The 18,265-nt window shown below is 39.9% G+C and overlaps 1 protein-coding gene across 2 annotated transcripts in view; it reads left to right on the top strand.

Annotated features, from left to right (window-relative positions):
• The window catches only part of cntn5 (contactin 5), a 108,329-nt gene that overhangs the window by 28,033 nt on the left and 62,031 nt on the right, over window positions 1-18,265 (top strand). For both annotated transcript variants that reach the window (XM_078245801.1, XM_078245800.1), the window contains 3 exons: window positions 1,553-1,676; window positions 1,784-1,959; window positions 15,877-15,972. In XM_078245801.1, coding sequence (XP_078101927.1) covers window positions 1,553-1,676; window positions 1,784-1,959; window positions 15,877-15,972 — 396 coding nt within the window. The remainder of the gene's footprint in view (window positions 1-1,552; window positions 1,677-1,783; window positions 1,960-15,876; window positions 15,973-18,265) is intronic.

Raw genomic sequence — 18,265 nt, 5'->3', positions numbered from 1 at the left:
CAGGTGAAATCGACATTTAAACGTCCTCACTCCAAAGTCTGCGCTTCCTGCCTGACAGTGGAGGTGTTCTGACAGTGGAGCCTGCACCGGAAGCGACCTCACAGTGGAGGCCTGCAGCCAGGTGCCTCTCGGGAAATATTACTGCAAAGCTAGGACCCAGTGTGTTAACACTCATGTTAACAGCATTGTTCGCTCATCACTTGGCCCTCAAGGCAAACAGCAGCGAGCCCAAAAGATAAAAGTAAATTAAAAGTAATTAGATGATAGCTTCAAGGTTGAGTTTAAAGGTGTGATATTGCTAAATGTGAATCATGTCCAACCAGGTTAACTGTATCCTCACAAAGGATCATATCTAACGTAAGAAGGTGTTATTTCTCTTTTTATAAAGCACTGACTGGTCATGGACCAAAATACATGCTAGATTCGTTGGTGTCCTGTGATGCATCCAGACTAGAGCTGTAATCGGGCCTTAAAAGTTCGGCCCGAAAAGGACCGAGCCCGACAGAATTCGGCCTGAGCCCGACAAGTACATTTTGATTGACAGCTTTTTAAAGCCCGAACACAGCCCGACTGTACAAAAGGCCGTCTCTCAGCAGTGATTAGAGTGCATGTCGGAGAATAGCGTGGATACGCGCTTCACACCGCGAGCGGGCACACGCACCACTCGGCAGAAAAGGGAGAGAAAGAAAAAAGAGACTGCGCCACACGCACACAGCTCTTTTGTCTTTCGTCAAGAATGAGTCATTTTTAACATCATTTATTCATGACTAACGTAGGCTATAGGCCACTTGGAAGTAGGAACACAGAAATAAAATAAGTCCTCCAGAGACCAGCCTCTGTTTCAGTTCCTCAGCATCCATTTTTGCGCTAATCGAAACGCATCACCTGACCACTCATTTACCGTGCAACCTGGAGCGCAAGCCGGGCTCGGGCCGGGCTAAAATGACCGGACCCCTCAGATCGTCTGGGTCAGGTTTGTTGTGTGTTCCCAGAACTAGGACCAAACAATGTGAAGCAGCATTCAGTTATTACGCTCCTCACCTGTGGAACAAAGTCCCTGAAAACCTGAGGTCTGCTCAAACGGTTGGCTCATTTAAATCAGGGCTAAAAACGTTATTGTTCGCTGCATCTTTCTCATAAATCCGATTACATTATTATTTTTCAACTATTCATTCTTGTCCTTAAATGTAGTGGTTAATTTAATTATTTGAATGTGTATTTTATTATTGATTTTAATATCTATCATATTGTCATGTTTCCAAATTTTAACTATTCTTCTCCAAGCGTTTTAAACAAATTAGGAGGCAGGCTTTGAGGATTACCAGAATTACAATGTATCACAATAGTGTCATCACCTGTTAAAACAAACTGGAGCTGTGCATCTTCCTTTTCTCTTGTTTCCTATATCAGAGATTGGTTGGAAATATGCATTTACTCTAACCAAACTGGGGAATGATAGAAAAAGTAATTGGATGTTAAAACGGAGTGGCACTCATGTTGTGATATTGTAATTGCAATCATCTTTGTGTTTATTTCTTTTTTTTCCTTGTAGAAAGTGAAGAGTTTGGGCCTGTTTTTATCCATGAGCCAGACGATGTTATTTCTCCTTTGGATTCTGATGAAAAGAAAGTGGTGATGCACTGTGAAGCACGCGGGAATCCACCACCCACATACAGGTATGACATATATTTGTCTGTCTCCTAATTGCAGTTCTATTTTCACAGCTCATTAGCGTGCCATTCATCACAAATATATCACAATCTCCTATTCTTGTGTTTTTCAGTTGGTACATCAATGGGACAGAAGTGGATGCAGAGGCAGACTATCGCTACAGATTCATTGATGGAAACTTAATTATTACCAATGCAAGTGAGATCACTGACTATGGGAAGTACCAGTGTAAAGCAGAGAACAGCTTTGGGACCGTCCTAGGTCGAGAAGCTCTTTTGCAGTTTGCATGTGAGTAGACTTTTTATTTATTGCAAACCGGTGGATGGTATTCTAGGTTTAAAATTTGTGCATTTGAAATCAGGTTATAGTTTTTTTGTTTTTACCTGTTACTTGCCACCTGAAACGTCAGTAATCATGTTCTAAGTCAGATTTATTTATATTCAGAAGTTGAAGCAATTTTAGTGTGTGGAGATTTCAACAGAAGGATAGGTGTTTTTGATGACTACCTAAAAGAAGTGGATGTGATGCCCCCTAGAGCCTTCTTGGATGGTTCTGTAAATAAGCATGGAGAATCAATGATTTAATTCTTAAAAGAATCTTAAGTTATGTATTGTTAATGGGAGGATATGTCCTCTAAGTGATAACTATACATCGGTATCTATAAAGGGTAAAGCGGTGGTTGATTATATACTTGTACCATATGACTGCTTACAAATATGTGACTATTTTGAAGTTTTAGTTTCAAATCAATTAATTAAAATAGCAAATTGTATGGATTTGATTGGAGTTAAAAGAATTGTGGCAATCTATATGTAAAACAGAATAAATAATAATATAGAAAGGAAGAAACTATTAGAAAGCTTTAAGAATAGTCAGAATAGGTTTGATAAAAAATACAGATTCTATAAAAGATGTTATCAACTAGGTTTGGTATTAAACCTGAAGAGAATCCAAACGTCTGACCCTAAGAGATTTTGGTCAGAAATTAATAAACTAGGGCCAAGGCGTAATTGGAAAATACCCATGGAAGTGCTGGGGAATGATGGTAGTTTAGTGACTGGGCTGTCTGATGTAATCAATAGGTGGGAGAAAGATTTTAAAGATCTTTTCTCTTGTGAGACGTTTGATTTTGATAGAGGGTACTACGAGGATTTATGTCAGAGGAAAAATGTAATAGAGGGCCACATTTTAAAAGGGGAATATTGGATAAATAAGGATCTAAATAATAGTTTTACAAAAGAAGAAGTTCAAATGGCTATTAATAAAGCTAAATTGGGAAAAGCGACAGGGGTTGAAAATATCCCAATTGAAATACTGAAATCACCAAAACTATTTGATATTTTGTGTGATTTATTTAAAGGATGTTTTGAATCTGGCAAAATACCATCTATGTGGCTTAAATCAATTATTAATCTGATACCAAAATCCCAAAATGAAAATCCAAGGGTGCCTTTAAATTATAGAGGGATTAGTCTAATGAGCGCAGTTTATAAACTGTATTCTTACATAATGAGAGGCTCATGTTGTATTTAGAGAAAGAAGAGCTCCTTGTGGAAGAACAAAATGGGTTCCGTAAATCAAGATCATGCCTAGATCACATTTTTGTATTGTCTACAATTATAACTAAAAGAATAAGTGAAAATAAACATATTTGTGCTTTATCGATTTTCACAGAGCTTTTGATATGATCAATAGGGATCTGTTAGCATATAAGCTTATAGAGTATGGGGTAAATGGAAATTTTAATATGGCACTGAAGTCTGTTTATCACAAGCCCATAGCATGTGTAAGATTGAATGAACTCCATACAAACTGGTTTCCAACTAGCCTGGCTCCACCCTCCTACTTACTTCCGCTCAATTTTCATTTCCCTTCAGTACTCAAATATCAAGTCAAATATTTGGCGGTCAGATCAGCGAACAGAGGGGGTGGCTGAGAACGATGACGTTGAGGACGTGCACTAGAAAGATGCGAGCGAAGCCATTCGGTCCGTTGTGGCAGCAACGCTGCCGAATATCCAGAAGTTAAAGCCTGAGCAAGAACAATATTTGTTGAGTTGTGTTGGTGGCCATGATGTTGTGGCCCTCCTCCCCACGGGGTTCGGGAACAGTTTGATTTTCCAGCTCACTCCCATAGTGGTGAAGGAGTTGGCTAAGGCTAACGCTAGCGATGCTAATGCTAAATATAAGCCGATAGTTGTTGTCGGTCTCCCCTCTTGTTGCACATGCACATGACATACGTCACGACCAAATGTTAGCGACTGGTTATGGCAGATCCAGAGTGGCTCTGGGCAGATCCAATAGTTTTAAACTTCAACAGAGTACCCGCCTTCAAGGAAGTTAACACTTGTCAATGGAGAGAGGCCAGACTCTCTTTACAAATGAAATGTACCAGAGTCTGGTAGGACCAGGCTAGTTTCCAACATCATCAGGGGTAAAACAGGGTGATGCTTTGTCTCCCACATTATTTGCAATTTATAGAAATGATTTGGCAAAGGAAATTAAAGCATTGAATTGTGGGATAAGATGTGGAAATGAAATGATACGTATTCTTTTGTACGCAGATGACATAGTACTACTGTCTCCATCTGAAGATAATTTGCAGCGGATGCTCTCCTATATTGATGATTGGTGTAATAAATGGAGATTGTTTTTATTTATAGAAAGAAAACAAATAATTCACTTTAGAAAACCTTTAACTACTCGCAGCACTTATGAGTTTAAAATTGGGTCACACAAGCTGAACTTTGTAGACTCATATAAATATCTAGGTTTCTATATTGATGAACATATGAATTTCAGAAATGGTATTAAGGTTCTTGCTGATTCAGCACATAGAGCTTTGGGAGGAATCATTTGTAAAAGAAAGAATCTGAAAGACGTAAATTTTCAAACTTATTCTAAATTGTTTCAAGCTTGTGTGTGCCCTATACTTGATTATATTGTGGGTGTTAAAGGACTTAGGAATATATCTAATTGTGAATTAGTGCAAAATAGTGCCATAAGATTTTTTCTGGGTGTGCATAAATATATCCCTACATTGGCGATAATAAGAGACGTGGGATGGGAATCATGTGAGGCTCGCTGAAAGATATGTATGGCCCAGTTATGGAATCGTCTATTAGATATGGACGCAAATAGGTTGACAAGGAAAATATTTCTTTGGGATAAACACATTCTTGGTCCTTCATCTAACGACATATGCAAATTGTTTTGTAATTATGGTTTTGGTGAGTTGTTTCTTAATAATGACAAGCTGAATATTGGTTTGTTTAAAGAATCTGTGTTTGCTAAAGACAAAAAGCAGTGGGCCAATGATATATGGGCTAAGCCAAAATTGCGTATTTTTGTAATGATAAAACCAGAATATGGCACTGAGAATTATGTTGTATATAATTTGACAAAAAGGCAAAGATCTTTATGTGCTCCAGTGAGATCTGGTGTTTTGCCTTTGACTATTGAAACAGGACGATATGTTAATGTAGAAGAGGAAAAACGGATCAGTCCCATGTGTTGTTTGAATGATATAGAAAATGAGTTCCATTTTGTTTTCTATTGTCCTTTTTATTGTGAACAGTGTGATTTTTTTTTTTTTTTCGTAGTATAAAAGCAAAGATTGACTTGGTAAATATGGATGATGCTCAAAGACTGAGATGGCTGTTCACATATGAAACATATAAATTATTCAATTATCTAGATAAAGCTTGGAAGAAGAGGAAAAAAGCTCTTTATCGAGATTAATTGTAGATGAGAATTTGTTGTTTGTGTGTGGTGTGTGTATGTATGTACGTGTATATACATATATGTATGTGTATATATATATATATATATATATATATTTGTATTCATGTATTTCTCCGAATGATTTGTATATGCGACAGGAAGATGTTTGTTAAATAAGTAAATTTGTGGTGTCTTGTAATCCCATGTGGGATGGGCCAAAATGTTTGGCATGACACAGAAATAAAAATAACTAACTAACTATTTATTCAAACGTGTACAATTCATATATTTGATATACTATATAAAGTAGCATGTAGTTCTGTATGTGTTGGCAAATGTACATTTTAGTCTGTTAGACTTAGGGGGGTTAGGAACATGGCTCTCATACAAAGCAAATAATTAGCTACAAGCTCTTTGTCTCTCTGAGTTCAAATAAACCTGTTTGGTTGCAGGGGTAAATAAACACTACGCTGTTTACAGTAAGGTTTTGTTGCCGAGTTTAGTTCCCACCAGCTCCATCTGATACTGTTGAGTTGCACTGCTAACAGGGTATGTGTCCTTAAATGCCATGTCTCAATGGTAAATGAGAGCAAAAAGTGCATTTCTTCCCTCAGTAATCCCCTGGCCTAACTCCAAAACATCATCACAGGCTAAGGCAGCACACACAGAGAGACCAGGGGCACTGGGCTCAAAAGGAAAATGCATTGTTGGTTTTCTCTGCAGTTTCCTCAGGAGCAATGGCCATAATTGCCTTATTGGCATGTCTACAGGGAGCTTACCGTTCTCACTTTCTGAAATGTGGCTAGAAGGTAGCGTACATGGTCTCATTTGTTGTTATGGGTAGAGTTAGGTCAATTTCCAGTGTCACTGGTCCGTTCCGGTGTATTTTATTTTATGCTAACCGGTTGCACCGGCATTTGTCACTGTGACGCCTTCTGGCAAATGAAAAAGTAGCCTACATTAGCAACCTGTGCCGATGCCGTCATGGTACTAAATCACACTTGTATTGCAAGCAGTGTTGGGCAGTAGTATTACTAGTTTTACTTCTTTTCAATAGTATCGCTGTTTTCTGAAACAAATACCTTTTCAGTAGCTTAGCTCCGATATTGATCATGAAATAGTGCAGTAGCGTCCACACAAGGTACATTTCCCAGAGCATTTCTGAAGCTCAAGCGGAGCGGGGCTTTCTGCTGCGGTCCGAAATAAAACCGCTGAGGATCACTGACGCCATCGCCAAACACAGACGTGTATGCCGTGCACATCCATCCATCCATCTTCATCCGCTTATCCAGGGTCGGGTCGCGGGGGTAGCAGCTCCAGCAGGGGACCCCAAACTTCCCTTTCCCGGGCCACATTAACCAGCTCCGACTGGGGGATCCCGAGGCGTTCCCAGGCCAGGTTAGAGATATAATCCCTCCACCTAGTCCTCCTTCACTTGGGGTAAGGACTCATTCCCTACCTGGAGAAGGCACTCCATCGGTTTCCTGCTGAGAACCATGGCCTCCGATTTAGAGGTGCTGATCCTCATCCCAGCCGCTTCACACTCGGCTGTGAACCGATCCAGTGAGTGCTGAAGGTCACAGGCCGATGATGCCATCAGGACCACATCATCTGCAAAAAGCAGCGATGAGATCCCCAGCCCACCAAACTGCAACCCCTCTCCACCCCGACTACGCCTCGATATCCTGTCCATAAATACTACAAACAGGATTGGTGACAAAGCGCAGCCCTGGCGGAGTCCAACTCTCACCTGAAACGAGTCCGACTTACTGCCGAGAACCCGGACACAGCTCTCGCTTTGGTCGTACAGAGATTGGATAGCCCTGAGAAGGGACCCCCTCACCCCGTACTCCCGCAGCACCTCCCACAGTATCTCCCGGGGCACCCGGTCATACGCCTTCTCCAGATCCACAAAACACATGTAGACTGGTTGGGCATACTCCCAGGCTCCCTCCAGGATCCTTGCAAGAGTAAAGATCTGGTCCGTTCCACGACTAGGACGGAATCCGCATTGTTCCTCTTCAACCTGAGATTCGACTATCGACCGAACCCTCCCTTCCAGCACCTTGGAGTAGACTTTACCGGGGAGGCTGAGAAGTGTGATACCCCTGTAATTGGCACACACCCTCTGGCCCCCCACAATGGAATGCTAACGGGGGGTGATGGCTTATTAGCAACAAAATGGCTCCATAGGAGGTACGCTTTGCGGAGGCTCGCTTACCCCCCTTGGTCATCCCCCTCTCTCTCTCCCCTTTCCTGTCTATAGCTGTCCTTTCAATTAAAGGCAAAAAAAAAACAAGAAATCGTAAAAAAAAATAATAATAAATCAGGTATTCTGGTTTAATTTCAAACCGGTTTAAACATTTTTTACACCGGCCCAAGCCTTGTTATGGGGACTTACAGGAATTTCTTAGAAAACAAATGGCTAGATTAGCTAGATTTTGTGATGTTTTTTTTCCTTCATATATATCAGCGCGATCAAAAAAAAATCAGTACAAAAAATCAGGAGTAGACCTAAATCAAATATAAGCCAGACTGCATTGGCAGGCAGAAATGCCCAGATGGTAAAGCACGGACACCCACTTTAAAAAAAGTGCTGCTGCTTTCAGAGGGACAGAAGCTGCGCCTCAACATGTATACTTATCTGTCCTCTCAACTGTAAAGATTGTTTCCTCCCCCTCTCTTTATTTGAGTGTCAATCTGTAGCCTATGTAGAAAAATTGAGCTTCAGCCTTTTTTCTGATTGAACTAGGCTGAAAATGAGCAATGTAACATGTAGGCACTCAAGCTGAGACATGGGCAGCTATTTTTATTTAGCATAAATACAGTGCATTTGCACTATATCATTCATCAGATTCATTGTGGCTATATGCAATATTCTAAGGTAGTGTTTTGCCAACATTTTAGTTTATTGACAGTTTAGTCAATGTGGGGTTTTTCTATGCACCTTCTTTATTGTGCAGTTCATTTGTTGTTTGCATTTCTGTAGGTATACTTATTTTTCTGACTAAGATATCTACAGTTGCTTATTCTGTCCCACTTAAAACAAAGCTTAGTGAATCACAGATGTGTCATGTAGTGACAGTTGTTCCTTAGAATTGTACTGCAGCATTCACTTTTTTACTGTTTTCCTCCATTGAAATGAAGTGGAAATCTACCCCTTAGAAAGAATGATACAAATTGGAAAGTATAGACCTTTTCAACAACTGTCCGCCTAGCAGCAACTTGCATGACTACACAAGTATCCAAGTCTAGCGCCTTAAGATGCACCACCTGTAATGGCTGCATTATCCTGGCTCCGAAAATATCAGAATATATTGAAGTCAATCTGAAGCAAACCAAATCTCTTCAAATTCAAATCAGTCCAAATAGATATTTGCATCTAGTTAATTTAGTCTCTATAGCTCTATTCTTCTAATGTGCCTTGGCATATTTTTAGTCTAAAGTCTTAAAGCATTTTTAGGCTTAAGCAGAGGGTCTTTGGGGTCATGTTTGGTTAATTGGCAGTTGTGTCACCTGAGACCATGGCCACTTGTTTGTCAAACATCAGCTTCACCCAAGCTCCCTTTGCACAAAATTGGATTTTCTAGTTCTAATAACAGACTGTTGTTGTTGAGGACGTGACAGGGCGTAATGTGGAAAGATGCAACACAGACGGGCTGCGCCGAGTTCAAGGTATTACTGCAAAGTATAGCCTATAATCAGCTATAAAATGATAGCATTAATATTCCACCCTGTTGCCAAATCACATAATTTCCTTGCAGTGCGACACGGTGGCAACTTTCCTCTGGCCTGGGGGTTTGGAGCCACAGCCCTAAAATAGCACTCACTGAATAAACGTGTGGCTATCTCAGTTGTACTGTTGAGTCAGCAACAAATCCCACATCTCACCAACTGTTGTTGTGTTGGTCAGAAATGTGTGGGAGAATTAATGATTCTCTGTGTAATGGTGGCACATCACACTGTTAAAGAAACACTGAAACTATATGTGTATATTGATAGGAAATAGAACCGTTTCCATAACATTTCCGTCAAATCTGTGTCTATGATACACAAATGCATCATGTAATACAAAAATAAGTATTACACATTTTCTTCATTTTTTAAAAAGCATATACATTCCTAAATAAGCATAACTCGACATGGGAGCTAAACAGTTGAATTTTGAGTTTAGATTCTCTGCCCGAGCCCGAACCGGCCTATATTTTATGCTGCTATGATCGGGCCGGGCTGGGCCGGGCCGGGCTGGGCCGGGCCCTTGATCATGCATTTGTGTTTTTTTACTCATTACTTTATTAGCCTTATTCGGTGGGAAGCAAGCTATGCCTCTCCAGCTTCTCCCGTAGCTCTGGGTGTAGGCTATGTCCTGCACTGACTTGAGCGTGAGGTAAAGTGTCTCCCCCATCTGCAGCACTGTTGTCGGCCAGTGCATCAGCATGCAGACCGTGACGAAGGACAGTATTAATTAGGTGATTGAGCCAAGAAAGTCTCCTATATGGTTCCAGGGCTTTGATTATGTTGCTGCCTTGATCTGTTACCCACACTATTTTTTTTTCTTTCTTTTTTTTCTTCATTCGGATCAATTTGCGATCCATTCCATTTGGAATAAACAAACAGCGCAGTTTACATGCTTCGTCCTTGTTGCATTACCGGTATTTATTAAGATAATTCTAACGGCGGCCCACGTATTAAAAAATTGTCGGGTTTAAATCGGGCTCGGGCTCATAATTACAGTTATTCAGGCTTTTTTGGGCCCGATCTAAGCTCTACTTGAACTTCACAAAGCTAAAAAACCTGTCTTCATCCCATTACCAAATTTCCTTTTCCTTTAATTCTTATCTATGGCTATTTACAATATGAAGTGACACATTTTGGTGTGGCTGATTCTTCACCTTTAAGCAGTACGGATATTCGACAGCATCAATGTGAAATAGCCTCATACTAAGTCGACATTTCTTTAAAATGTGACCCTTCAAAAGGCTAACCACAGAAACAAAGAGAGGTGCCTTGCAGCACACATTTGGATGCAGAACCTGCCTCTCTCTTTCAGCATAACAAATGGTGGATATTAATCACTCAGTATGGAGCTCAACTTTTCCCTCCCATTTCAGGTTGGCACTGCACATTTTCATGCCTTGACACAGTCATCTACCGCTTTAACTGGTTCAGATACACGAGCAATTCTTTTCCTCCTAAACTGAGTGTTTTAAATAGGGGTGCACCGATCCGATATTAAGATCGGATATCGGTCCCGATATTGACAAAACACAAAGCCCAGGCATTGGTATCGGGACTGAAAAAGTCGGATCGGTGCATCCCTAGTTTTAAAGAAATAATGATATGCTTGTATATGTTGTTAAGACTTGAAATGGACTGGTCAACTTATTTGACTTATGGTCAATGTATGTTCAGACATCCCACACAGTGATCAGCCTCCTTGTATCTCTGTTTTTAGTTGGGGAACATTATACTCCCAGTTACAAACTGTACCTTCCATAATGGACCTTTTTCACAGCAGACATTTTGACTTGTCATAGTAGGAAAAGCACAGCTGAAATTGATAACCTTAATGATGGCTCAGTTCCATCAAGTGTCCCAGTGAGCTATTTCAGTGAGTCAGCATGAACAATACCAGGGCCTCTCCTAAGTGGAATGCAGCCATCATTAATGGTTTTGAATACACCTGTGCTTTTCCTACTATGTCATGTCAACATGTATGCCATGAAAAAGGTCTATTTCAAGCAGATGCATGATAATTCCTAGATATCTTCAACTCTTACAATTGGCATAGACATTCTGCAGGTTTCAGGATGTATTTGGGTCTAAAATATATTCCTGAACCTTAATAAGTCTAGTTTTAGTCACCTGACCTGAGTAAGGAGCACTTGAAAACCAGGTACCAACGTTAAGGTTTTTTTCACTTGCGCGGTCGGGCAAGTAAATACAAATTCTACCTGCCTGAAGTCAATTTTTTACTGGCCCCTGTGCAAATAGTTTTTTTTATTTTTTATTAGTGGTTGTCAAATAACGACAAAGACTAATTTTATTTGGGCTGGGTTGGTTTAAATACATTTTTGGCACTGGTTGAACTTATGTACCTGTTGCTCTCCACTATACCCTGTAGTCCAGAGGGTTGTTAAGTCAAGATGTCAAACTGAACACAGCCCAGTTTCATGCAGAGTGGACCAGCCAGACTGCATGGAGGAAAGGTTTAGTCAGGATTTGCCACAGTATATTCTATTCACTGGCCGTGCACTCTGCTCCAACGATGTTTCAGTAGGATGCTTTTTTTTTTTTTCTCTCTTTGTTTTGAAATTCAGAGCTGCTGAACTCACACTTGTTTTTCAGCCGTGACTTTGAAGGCAGCAGGCAGAAAGGAGGCCTCTGATCTTTCTCCCCTAAGAGTTCTCTCTCTGCAGACATGAGTCTGGCTGTGGCTCAGGTATCGAGCCACTCTGAGCAGTACAGTAGTAATGAAATTAATCGGATGCTTTGACTTGAGCATTGGAAGACCCACCCACCCATACACACACACACCCCTCTGAAATGTTCTACAAATGTGGAATGATCGGTAGTTAATGCCTATTGATTGAGTTCATACTGATCTTGAAATAACTCATTTGCATTGAGCACTTGCTCCTGTGCTTGCTGCAAATTTCATCACTGCATGTCTGGATTTTAAACATTTATGCGGACATAGGTTGGCTTTAATGACAGTGTTGTTTTCACAGAAATAAAAAGTCACTTTACATACCTGTAGTTTGCAAAGGGAAATGATTGGTCAGAAAACCTCATCTCATGTGTCCGTAACACATGAATGCTTCAGTAATGACACCCCTTGACGATCAATCATCTGATCCACTTCCTCAAAACATATGCAGTTTCTGTCTATACTGTTCTGTATATGTGTTTTCAAACATGTGGTGTCTCCCTCCTATATGTGTATACACAGTGTATTGCATGTGTTATAAAAGAAGCGTAGTGTGGGCGTAGCGAGTGTTTGGTTAAGGGCAAGAGAGAGGGAGAGTGCCGGTGGATGCACTCAGAGCAGACAGGTGTTGGCGATCGGAGTGGATGAGAAATTAGCAGGAAAGTTATCAAGTGGTAGGGAGTGTACAGTTTGTCCATGAATAAATGCTGCAAGTCTCCCCAGTAGCTTACCTCCCGACCACGGTCTGGAAGCTGAAGCAGGGAAGTTACCTTGCTCTGTTTTCAGAAAGACCAACATTTAAGGCTGTGGTTTAAAATGAGAGTTATTGTCATGAGTTATCGTCATGGGCTGTAACCTAGGTGTAGTCTCATTAACAAAGTAACATGTATTACGCTGTAACACCCTAGACGAGTAATCCAATGTTGTTCTGAGATCCCTGGTTAGTTTGCTACACTGGTCCTTAGTGGACATTTTACAGTAGATAGTGCTTTTAGATGATGAAATGTAGTTAGAATAAGTGTTTTCATGGGCATTATTCTGTGAAAGAAAAATGTTATTTCAGTAGCTTAGATGAATGTAGGCTACACATCTGCTTCAGTTTTCAGCTGCCTAGCTAACTTAAAGGTGCATTCCCATGGAGGTCTATGCTAAGTTTACAACTGTACTATTCATATTATATACTTACCTGATTTACTTACTATGCTGGATAGTTGTTATATGTTAGATTAAAAGACTTACCATGTCTTAGTCATGTTACCTGTGAAGAGAAGAGGTTAAAATGCACGGGCATTTAGAAGTAGTTTATATCATTACATCAAGTTAATGAGCATTCCGTTCATGGAATATTTACGTGTCGTTGTTGTTTCATATGCCTACGTGTGTGCAGTACACTGATACATGCTTTGTGTTGTATCTTTCAGTTTTACAGAAACAGCCATCAATAAAGCCACACCTTTTTGTTCGCTATCTGTCTTGCCTTGCTCAGACATGCAATCGTGAGGATAGCCTACATTTACAACAACTAAAGCAGTCCTCAGTTATGTAACTCAAACATATCTCAACCATGTCATATGATATGCTACTTCTGTACATTTTAAGAACAACTATTACTGGGATCACTACAGAAAATAGCAGATGAGCACATTATTGACCCCACTGGTTATCCCTGTAATAACTTGGCTGCAATTTAGCGCATTCAGTCCAGCCATACACTAGCTGTCCACCTAGTCTTGTTTTTGTTTTTTTATGGTGGCTGTTACTGCTCATGCTAACCATGATTTATTTATTCCAAACAACCGGTGTAGCTGAAATGTAAAAATGTATAATTTGCTGGAGATGTTTTCCAGGAAAGACCTGCCCTATTACTCCGTGTTCTCAACAACCAGTGTAATGGGTCTCTTAAAGTGGATAAACTGTACTGTAGATGGAATTGTTATCACGTTATTGTTGTTTTAGATAGAGAGTAGCAAAATGAAAATACATAAAGATGAAAATGATATGCAATATTTATCAAATTAGGCCAGCCTAAAAGGAAACATAAGTCATCTTCTAAGAAGACTTATGTTTCCTTAATATGTACCCCGGCTGAATAATTGAAGGGGAAGGAATATCTACAGAAACACACACACACAAACCATTCATTTTAGTCTATTTGCTAAGTAAAGCTACAGTAGTGATCCACGGTTTAAAAAGGAAAAGAAGGTAGAAGCTAGCTACGCTGACATAAAAGACAAGGTGGTGACAGCTGCTGGTGAACATTACAATAGGACAAGCCAGCAGCCCCCACTTTGAATGGAGGCACCTAACATTGAATTGACGGTCCAATCTGTGGGAAATCAATTTAAGGTAAAAGGTTCAATCAATCATAGTGCATTTTAAACCACACAGGAGCCAAGAGCGGGTGTCTACATTCGTCTGCATTCCAGGAATTTTAGCTTTGTGTGTTCCAACACTGTCACACTGGAGCTGATAAACTGCCTCTTCAGTGCTGGATATGCCTTGTTTTAAGCACAGGAAGTGCTTTGTAGTGTGGAATAAATGCTTGCAAATCCAGTTCCTGTCCTGGTTGATTCTACTGAAGAAGTGCAGTTAACCACATGAAATATTCCTGTATTATTTTTTTTTTTTTAACACGGTTGAGCTATTTCTTCTTACCAATTGAAGTGTTCAAATTAACATTTTGTTTTGTATTCTTTTCTAATATTTGATTGTTTTCTTATTTTTTTCTTTAGAACTAAAATGTTTATAAAAAAGTTACATGACCAATACAGAAATAGATATGAAAAATAAAGAAATACAGTTTGACAAGACATCAGTTGTGTGCTATATTTTAAGATAAAGGCCGCCATGAACCATGATTATTAAACGTGCCAGAAAAGTTAGAGGAAATGCAGGTTTCACAAGTCACTCGGAGGCACAATTATCCCACAGTTCCAGGGTAATATTAAACACTGCCTCTCAAAGTGATGAAATGGAAGTGGTGGAGACACAGAGACCCGCTTTATTTCCCGCACGTTGAAGGCCAAGAATCTGCTTTGTTCTACTTCCACGGACAAACAAAACTACCGCATTAGAACATTCAAAATAATGTTAGTAAAGGAGATTAGTGAAAGTAACATCACATTACGGGCTTTTTAATGAATTGAATGATTCATCATCAGTCAATTCTAGAGCGTAAATTTATTGATCGAAATCAATTCTTCCAAACAGCATGACAGCTCTTTAAATGTTAGGAAAACATCTAAACTTAATTCAGTCAGCAATAATCCTCTTTTCACACTAAGACACCAGTTCAAAGAAGTTTTGTTATTACATAATAATTTTACAGTTGTACAACCCCTTTAAACAACTTTGAAGGGGCTGCACTAAATATTTAGAACACTAATATATTTTTGTAAGCGAACAAATATTTGCTATATAAAGATATAGGGGAGTAATAGTGTCCTGAGCAGAGAATGAAGTCGGACTTCCTCTGTGTCTGTTGTAATCCAAGTTTCTAGTTTTTCTGCATCGGTATTTGACGCAGAGTGCCACGACAAATCGAACAGTTTGTGAGAGCCATGTGGAGGCAATTACCAAACCATTGTTTTTTTTTGCCGTAATCTCGAGTATAGCCCCTTTAAGGGCTTCCTTTCCTCTTGTTCTGGCACAGGCTTCCCTAAGTATGTTCAGATTGGACAAATGTACATACATGATATACATCCGTAGCATTTCATGCAAATGCAGAAGAAGGTAGCGTGCCATGCTTGGGCTGGGCATGTAAAACCGTTTGATGCCAGAGACCCACACTTACCTTTTTAACCATGATGATGATCAGTCGGAATTGCTATTGCAGCCACAAGGACGAGAAGCCACAAACACAACCAATTGTGTGGGAACACACGACCAACCCCAAGGGACCACCGTCGGGGAATCGGACAGTGGGCCGAAGCTTTACCCTTGTGCCACCGACTCAAAATTCAACTATGTCATCTACGACTTCTGCTGTGTATCATAACTGTGTTATATTATATTGTATTGCTGAGAAGCATTGTGTTTTGCGTGCTGTTCCAGATCTCGGGGCTTTCAGTGGGAAGACCAGAGGCGGGGTGTCTGTGCGTGAAGGTCAAGGTGTGGTGCTCATGTGTAGCCCTCCTCCTCATTCACCAGGTAAGATGTTAGACCTTCACAAATCATGTTTTCTTCTCTTCACCGCCTTTAGGATTGTCAATAGACTCTTCACTTTTCATCACCATTCCTATGACAACAAGTAATGTTATTACTGTGCCAGGAGAATGATTGTTTGCATTATTTATTTATTTATTGCATTGTGTTTCCATGGTTAGTTTTTGCATCCGTCCGTTCTCCTCTCCATCCATCCATGCTATTCAAATGATGAGCGTGATGAGTTATGGCGACGCCAGAGCACAGATTCTCAGAGATCAAATTTGCTGGATCATTAGAAATGTAAAAGAAATGTTACACAACCAATTATTTCACTTAGGCAGAGCATAGGCACCGCTCTTTAACGGCATATCTTGAATATCCCTCTCTGCAGTTGTCCTCTAATGTAAGCTCTTATGTGAGCCATGAATCATCCAGGCTTTCTGTTTGCATCAGCTCTGTCGTACTGCTGCACTGCACCCGTGGGAATGTTTGCCAAGAGTGCTCCTCCGCTCCTGTTCTGGATGCCATTTTGAATGACATGATAGCAAGCAGAGAATTACTGACAGAGTAGCTGATTAAAAAAAGAGATAATTAATAAACAGTGATGCTTAGTGAATGACTGATTAAAGTGTAGTGCAGATGATTCTCCCCCTTCAGCGCAGGTGTTGCCTTTGCTCCAGTTGTTTGTCATTTTCATTTGATTGGTTTTCAGGTTGTCTGTCTGTCCGTCCCATTTTCTTGAATGTGATATATCTCAGGAGCGCCTCAAAGGAATCTCTTCAAATTAGGCACTAACGAGGTTCAAGGTTTAAGGTTCTTCATTTGTCATGTGTAGGGCTGTGTATTGGCAAGAATCTGGCGATACGATACGTATCACGATACATGGGTCACGATTCAATATATTGCAATATATTTCGATACTGGGCGTAAGGCGATATATTGGGATTTTTTTTAAGTATAATTTTAGAAAAACTAAAGACATGATGTTCATAGAAGTCAAAGAAGTTTACTTTAGGTAAACAATTCAGTACACAGAAAATCAAACTGCCAGTTTGGGATTGTGGTTCACAGGTTCTTAGTGAGCAAATTTTGATATGCTAGTAGCTAGTAGGCCAAAGTTCAGCCATAGCTACATTGTTAGCTTCCAGCAAAAAGTCAGGCACTGCTAGGCGAGGACACTAGTGGTGCGTCGCAGCATAGCCATCTAGCAGTAGGGGGTTTAAACACAACATAAACGTGAACCACTGTCTTACATGAATATTGTTGAACGTTTAAAAACAGAAAAGAAAATCTTAGGCCTCAGACACATCCCACAATGCTCATTAAATCATTTTAAAAAAACACACATGTTAAAGCAAAATCTGAATCTAAGACAGAAGACAAAAAAATAGTGCAAGTTAAGATCTAGGGCTAAAATATAACAAATAGAATATGAAGGAATGAGTTAATTATACAATAAATACATTTGTGTAGACAGTTTTGTCTGGACTCAAGGATGAGGATTAGAATTCAGTTGTCAAGGGTCAAGGATATTGTGACCTCACGTAACACATTTTTGGCCATAACTCAAGAATGCATGCGCTAATTACCAGCGTCAGCTGTTACTCTAGTCGCTGGCGGCTAGCTCTGTTCGTTCAGTCCGGATTCTTAAACCAAACAGTATTAAATCCGAGGGTATATTATGACCAAGTTTCACACAGATGTCTAATAGGATAAAATGATGAAGTGATGACATTGTATAGCCAGAAGGTGAAAGGTCAACTTCACTGTGACATCATAAATTTCTTTCAAAAAGCTTTTCTGGCCATTATTCAACGCCATAACTCAGGAACAGAATGGGAGACATTTGGTCGGGTGCTGAATTAGTGACACTAATCTTGAAACTGTGGTTGATTTTGTAGATCTTCTGTGTAAAGCATTCATGTTTCGTCCAAAAATACACTTAATACCTTTTAATAAATTGCTTTCAAAATCTTCACTACATATATCGCATATGAGCATGGACAGACATGGATGTCAACAGCAACTTGACAGGTTAGCAGAGGCATACAACCGTGTGGAGGTAATTGTAGTTCACACTGCATTTACGGGCTTTTATTTTTCCATCTCAACCAAAGTTTACTCTTAATGGTTAAAATAGAAATTGACATACAATTAGATTCAAACACTGGAGATGTTGTTATGTGAGATCAGTATAATGGAAATAGTGATTTTCTGTCATTTAAGGTTTACTACAGTCTTGCTGATGCAAGCTGTAAAAATTGACCCAGGCTTCAGTCATGATGACATACTGTGA

Source organism: Sander vitreus, chromosome 3, assembly GCF_031162955.1.
Source record: "Sander vitreus isolate 19-12246 chromosome 3, sanVit1, whole genome shotgun sequence".
Classification (NCBI taxonomy): domain Eukaryota; kingdom Metazoa; phylum Chordata; class Actinopteri; order Perciformes; family Percidae; genus Sander; species Sander vitreus.
This window is presented reverse-complemented; position numbering and strand designations above follow the sequence as displayed.